Here is a 6672-nt window from a genome sequence, read left to right on the forward strand (position 1 = left end):
AACTACGTCTCTTTCCCTTCACCAACTACATCTCTTTCCCTTTACCAACTACATCTCTTTCCCTTTACCAACTACGTCTCTTTCCCTTTACCAAGCTACTGTCAACTACGTCTCTTTCCCTTCACCAACTACATCTCTTTCCCTTTACCAACTACATCTCTTTCCCTTTACCAACTACATCTCTTTCCCTTTACCAACTACATCTCTTTCCCTTTACCAACTACATCTCTTTCCCTTTACCAACTACATCTCTTTCCCTTTACCAACTACATCTCTTTCCCTTTACCAACTACATCTCTTTCCCTTTACCAATCTACTGCCAACTACATCTCTTTCCCTTTACCAATCTACTGCCAACTACATCTCTTTCCCTTTACCAACTACATCTCTTTCCCTTTACCAACTACATCTCTTTCCCTTTACCAATCTACTGCCAACTACCTCGCTATTTAGTAAACTAAGACCCGAAGTCAAATACATCTCTATTCTATTTTTCCCTCCTAGTTCTAGTCTCTCGCTCTTTTTACTGATTTTCCACTGGCAGCTGAGCAGAAACAGAGGTAGTCTGGCAGGCTGGGTTCTGCTCTGTTCTGCTGAGAGGCTAATGAAATTCAAGCCGTGCGTCCGTCTGGTCAGCCTGCCTGCTCTAGAATGCAGTTTTCCAGGCTGATAAACAGGAAAAAATTCAATACAAAAAGGGCACAGAGAGACACAATGCCTGGCCTCACTCTCTCTCACAATGCCTGGCCTCACTCTCTCACACAATGCCTGGCCTCACTCTCTCACACAATGCCTGGCCTCGCTCTCTCACACAATGCCTGGCCTCACTCTCTCACACAATGCCTGGCCTCACTCTCTCACACAATGCCTGGCCTCACTCTCTCACACAATGCCTGGCCTCACTCTCTCTCACAATGCCTGGCCTCGCTCTCTCTCACAATGCCTGGCCTCGCTCTCTCACACAATGCCTGGCCTCACTCTCTCACACAATGCCTGGCCTCACTCTCTCACACAATGCCTGGCCTCACTCTCTCTCACAATGCCTGGCCTCGCTCTCTCTCACAATGCCTGGCCTCGCTCTCTCTCACAATGCCTGGCCTCACTCTCTCACACAATGCCTGGCCTCGCTCTCTCTCACAATTCCCGGCCTCGCTCTCTCTCACAATGCCTGGCCTCGCTCTCTCTCACGCGCTCACAATGCCTGTCCTCGCTCTCTCACACAATGCCTGTCCTCGCTCTCTCTCACAATTCCCGGCCTCGCTCTCTCACACAATGCCTGATCTCGCTCTCTCTCACAATTCCCGGCCTCGCTCTCTCACACAATGCCTGGCCTCTCTCTCTCACACAATGCCTGGCCTCGCTCTCTCACACCATACCCGGCCTCGCTCTCTCTCACGCGCTCACAATGCCTGGTCTCGGTCTCTCATACAATGCCTGATCTCGCTCTCTCTCACAATTCCCGGCCTCGCTTTCTCACACAATGCCTGGCCTCTCTCTCTCACACAATGCCTGGCCTCTCTCTCTCACACAATGCCTGTCCTCGCTCTCTCTCACAATTCCCGGCCTCGCTCTCTCACACAATGCCTGGCCTCGCTCTCTCTCACAATGCCTGGCCTCGCTCTCTCATACAATGCCTGATCTCGCTCTCTCTCACAATTCCCGGCCTCGCTCTCTCACACAATGCCTGGCCTCTCTCTCTCACACAATGCCTGGCCTCGCTCTCTCACACAATACCCGGCCTTGCTCTCTCTCACGCGCTCACAATGCCTGGCCTCGCTCTCTCACACAATGCCTGGCTTCGCTCTCTCACACAATGCCTGATCTCGCTCTCTCTCACAATGCCTGGCCTCGCTCTCTCACACAATGCCTGGTCTCGGTCTCTCACACAATGCCTGACCTCGCTCTCTCTCATGCGCTCACAATGCCTGGCTTCGCTCTCTCACACAATTCCTGGCCTCACTCTCTCACACAATGCCTGGCCTCGCTCTCTCACACAATGCCTGGCCTCGCTCTCTCACACAATGCCTGGCTTCGCTCTCTCTCACAATGCCTGGCCTCGCTCTCTCACACAATGCCTGGCTTCGCTCTCTCTCACAATGCGTGGCCTCTCAATTCAATTCAATTTCAATTTAAGGGCTTTATTGGCATGGGAAACGTATGTTAACATTGCCAAAGCAAGTGAAGTAGATAATAAACAAAAATGAAATAAACAATAAATATTAACAGTAAACATTACACTCAGAAGTTTCAAAAGAATAAAGACATTTCAAATGTCATATTATGTCTATATACAGTGTTGTAACAATGTGCAAATAGTTAAAGTACAAAATTGAAAATAAATCAACATAAATATGTGTTGTAAATACAACGGTGTTTGTTCTTCACTGGTTGCCCTTTTCTTGTGGCAACAGGTCACAAATCTTGCTGCTGTGATGGCACACTGTGGTATTTCACCCAATAGATAAGGGAGTTTATCAAAATTGGATTTGTTTTCGAATTCATTATTAGTGAGTGGACCCCATACTTCGCTGCCATATAGAGCAATTGGTTCTATAACTGATTGGAACATTTTGAGCCAGATTCTAATTGGAATTTCGATTTTAATGTTCCTTTTAATGGCATAGAATGCTCTACTTGCTTTGTCTCTCAGCTCATTCACAGCCATGTGAAAACTAGCTGTGTTGCTGATATTTAGTCCTTTTTCTGATATTTCCAGACCTTTTTTGGTCTGACAGAATCTGTGCAGATGATCTAGATGCTGCTGTAACCCCTCCTTAGTGGGAGACAGTAGCACCAGGTCATCTGCGTACAGCAGACACTTGATTTCAGTGTTGTGTAGGGTGAGTCCAGGTGCTGCCGATTCTTCTAATGCAGCCCTGTTTCGCTCCACATCCCTGAGAGAAGAAGTCTGTTTGCTTGTTGCCAATATTGACCCCACATTTGTTTTCAGTATATATTGATTTTATTAACATAATGTTTTCCCTCCAATACCACTTTCTATTAGTTTATAATTCTCTCTCTCTCTCTCTCTCTGAACACGGTGTGTTCTGCTCCATTTGAGCTAAGCCTGGCCTGTGTGTGTGTGTGTGTGTGTGTGTGTGTGTGTTGCTCTGAGCTAGGCCAGACCGAGCGATGGCTGAAACAGGAAGTCAACTTTGACCCCTGTTTCTCTGTGACTACGCCCTCAGTCTGTGCTGCCCACTGCCAGGACTCTCACAGAAAGGGTGCCTCCCAAATTGCACCCCATTCCTTATATAGTGCACTACTTTTGACAAGAGCGCTATGGGCCCTGGTCAGAAGTAGTGCACTATATAGGGAATAGAGTGCCATATAGGGAATAGGGTGCCATATAGGGAATAGGGTGCCATATAGGGAATAGGGTGCCATATAGGGAATAGGGTGCCATTTGTTAAACGCCGCTTGAGCGTTTAATGCATCGCAACGTTTGTTCTGTTTTGGAGCAGGAGCACAAGTTAATTTCCTACTGGATAACAGAAATGCCATGTGGGTTTATAGAAACCAAACTCGCCTCTTGTTACGTGATGATGATGAAATTTGACTGTTTTCAATTCAACACGTTGTCCATCAAACACAAAACAGAACATTTTCTTTGAAAATGAGGCGGTCCTGTAGTTCAATATTGATCCTTTTCCTCTCCTCTCCTCTCCTCTCCTCTCCTCTCCTCTCCTCTCCTCTCCTCTCCTCTCCTCTCCCTCTCCTCTCCTCTCCTCTCCTCTCCTCTACCTCTCCTCTACCTCTCCTCTCCTCACCTCTCTCCCCAGGGTGTTCATTTGAGACCAACAGCCATCACCGTCCGATCTATTTCAACAACCAAGGACAGTCTGTGGAGTCTGTCAACGACGGCTTCAGCTCTTACCTGGTGAGTCTTTCAGATAGATGTTCACAGGAAATACTAAACTGGAATTACCTGGTGAGTCTTTCAGACAGATGTTCACAGGAAATACTAAACTGGAATTGATTGAATTGAGTGCTTAGTTTCCTGGGGCCTTATCAATGTTGAGTACAGACTATTGTAAAATACTACTTACGAACGGAATTAAAAATGTTCGTACGCATAGAAAAAGTGTGATTTATCAAACAATCCTACGGGCCTCATACGCACACCGGATGGAGATCACCTGATAAATACCAATTGTTCTCAGTGCTCGTGCGTGACCTTGGCTGTTTGCATTTCGAAATCATCCTTTTAAAGCCTGTGGCGAATATACAACACCGTACCATGAAATACAATGGCGCAACAACAAAAAAAGCTACGAAAAAAATACAATAATTATGAGACTGAAATTGTTGAGTTTAAGAGAGGACCATTAGGACAGTTCAAGTTGATTTAGCAATGGCAAATATACTTCAAATGAGTAGGCAGCTGCCTCCTGTAGCATCACCTATCAACCTGCACATTAAAAAAGGAAGACTTTTCTGTTCGGTAGTTGAACTCATTTTGTGCTTTTATGGCGATGAGGGGGCCGCCTATTGCTCCCTCTTGACTTCAACCTGCTGTGTGAATGGACGTTTTATGTAACAGTTTGTTTTGCTGATGATTCCATCCAAAACACCGGCTCATCGACGGCTGTGAGAGATGCCAATCAGCTGCCGCTGAAAACTGCCCGTTGCCAAACCCCCGAGGATAGCAGTGGAGTGGCATGTGTCTTAAATCCTCGCAAAAATCCTATACGATTTTGGGAAACGATATCTGATGAGCCAATCTGTACTTTCTGCAAAAAAAAGTCCCACCTCTCTCTAAAAACACGCTCTCTGCGAAATGCAGCGTGTGCCAAATATTTCAACAGAGCAAGATCAGCCATCTCTCATTGGATGTCCCATTACCGCAGTCTTTTATAGTATTTACACAATGGTTTACCTTTCACACTAATTTAACTAATTACTTTATATGGATTATGAGCGTAACAAATGCACTGATGTGGTCAAATTGTATGATATAACCTGTCAAGATATGTTGCATGAATTCACAATGTACAGTGCCTTGGAAAGTATTCAGACCCCTTGACTTTTTCCACATTTTTGATACGTTACAGCCTTATTCTAAAACTGAATAAATTGTTTGTTTCCCCCTCATCAATCTACCCACAATACCCCATAATGACAAAGCAAAAACAGGTTTTTTCGAAATGTTTGCTAAAAAACTGAAATAAAACATTTACATAAGTATTCAGACCCTTTACTCAGTACTTTGTTGAAGCACCTTTGGCAGCGATGACAGCCTCGAGTCTTCATGGGTATGACGCTACAAGCTTGGCACACCTGTATTTGGGGAGTTTCTCCCATTCTTCTCTGCAGATCCTCTCAAGCTCTGTCAGGTTGGATGGGGAGCGTCGCTGCACAGCTATTTTCTGGTCTGTCCAGAGATGTTCGATCAGGTTTCAAGTCCGGGCTCTGGCTGGGCCACTCAAGGACATTCAGAGACTTGTCCCGAAGCTGTGTGTTTAAGGTCGTTGTCCTGTTGGAAGGGGAACCTTTGCCCCAGTCTGAGGTCCTGAGCGCTCTGGAGCAGGTTTTCATCAAGGATCTCTCTGTACTTTGCTCCTTTCATGTTTGCCTCGATCCTGACTAGTCTCCCAGTCCCTGCCGCTGAAAAACATCCCAACAGCATGATGCTGCCACCACCATGCTTAATAGTATGGATGGTGCCAGGTTTCCTCCAGACGTGACGCTTGGCATTCAGGCCAAAGAGTTCAATCTTGGTTTCATCAGAAAATAGTCTTTAGGTGCCTTTTGGCAAACCAAGCGGGCTGTCATGTGCCTTTTACTGAGGAGTGGCTTCCGTCTGGTCACTCTACCATAAAGGCCTGATTGGTGGAGTGCTGCAGAGATGGTTGTCCTTCTGGAAGGTTCTCCCATCTCCACAGAGGAACTCTAGAGCTCTGTCAGATTGACCATCGGGTTCTTGGTCACCTCCCTGACCAAGGCCCTTCTCCCCCGATTGCTCAGTTTGGCCGGGCGGCCAGCTCTAGGAAGAGTCTTGGTGGTTCCAAACTTCTTCCATTTAAGAATGATGGAGGCCACTGTGTTCTTGGGGACCTTCAATGCTGCAGAAATATTTTCGTACCCTTCCCAGGATCTGTGCCTCGACACAATCCTGTCTCGGAGCACTACAGACAATTCCTTCCACCTCATGGCTTGGTTTATGCTCTGACATGCACTGTCAACTGTGGGACCTTACATAGACAGGTATGTGCCTTTCCAAATCATGTCCAATCAATTGAATTTACAACAGGATAAATATCTCAAGGATGATCAATGGAAACAGGATGCACCTGAACTCAATTTCGAGTCTCATAGCAAAGGGTCTGAATACTTATGTAAATAAAGGTATTTCTGTTTCATGTCTAAGATAATCATGTCTAAGATAATCATGTCTAAGATAATCATGTCTAAGATAATCATGTCTAAGATAATCCCCTGCCTGTTTCCTGTCAGAGAACCAAGGACCCTCTGACACGTTCGGACAGCGGTGACTCAGAGGACAACTATGTGCCTATGAACCCAGGCTCGTCTCCCCTCAAAGCCGCCCAGGTGGACAGCCCCAAAAACATTTACATCCCCATGAGCCCCGGGCCGCACCACTTTGACTTCCCAGGGTTCTCAGCCACGGTACCCGCCCGAAAGGGAAGTACCGCCTCACTGTGTCACCGA

The 6672-nt window shown here is 46.5% G+C and overlaps 1 protein-coding gene across 1 annotated transcript in view; it reads left to right on the top strand.

The window, feature by feature from the left end:
• LOC311121967 (GRB2-associated-binding protein 2-like) overlaps positions 1–6672 on the top strand; it is a gene marked incomplete at its 3' end in the record, with an annotated part of 69033 nt that overhangs the window by 51048 nt on the left and 11313 nt on the right. Inside the window, exons 6-7 of the mRNA XM_084196397.1 lie at positions 3783–3880; positions 6457–6672. The exon at positions 6457–6672 is cut by the window's right edge and continues 64 nt beyond it. Of these exons, the coding sequence (XP_084052523.1) occupies positions 3783–3880; positions 6457–6672 (314 nt within the window). The remainder of the gene's footprint in view (positions 1–3782; positions 3881–6456) is intronic.

The sequence above is a fragment of the Coregonus lavaretus genome (genome assembly GCF_964263955.1).
Source record: "Coregonus lavaretus genome assembly, contig: HAP1_SCAFFOLD_329, whole genome shotgun sequence".
Taxonomy (NCBI): Eukaryota; Metazoa; Chordata; class Actinopteri; order Salmoniformes; family Salmonidae; genus Coregonus; species Coregonus lavaretus.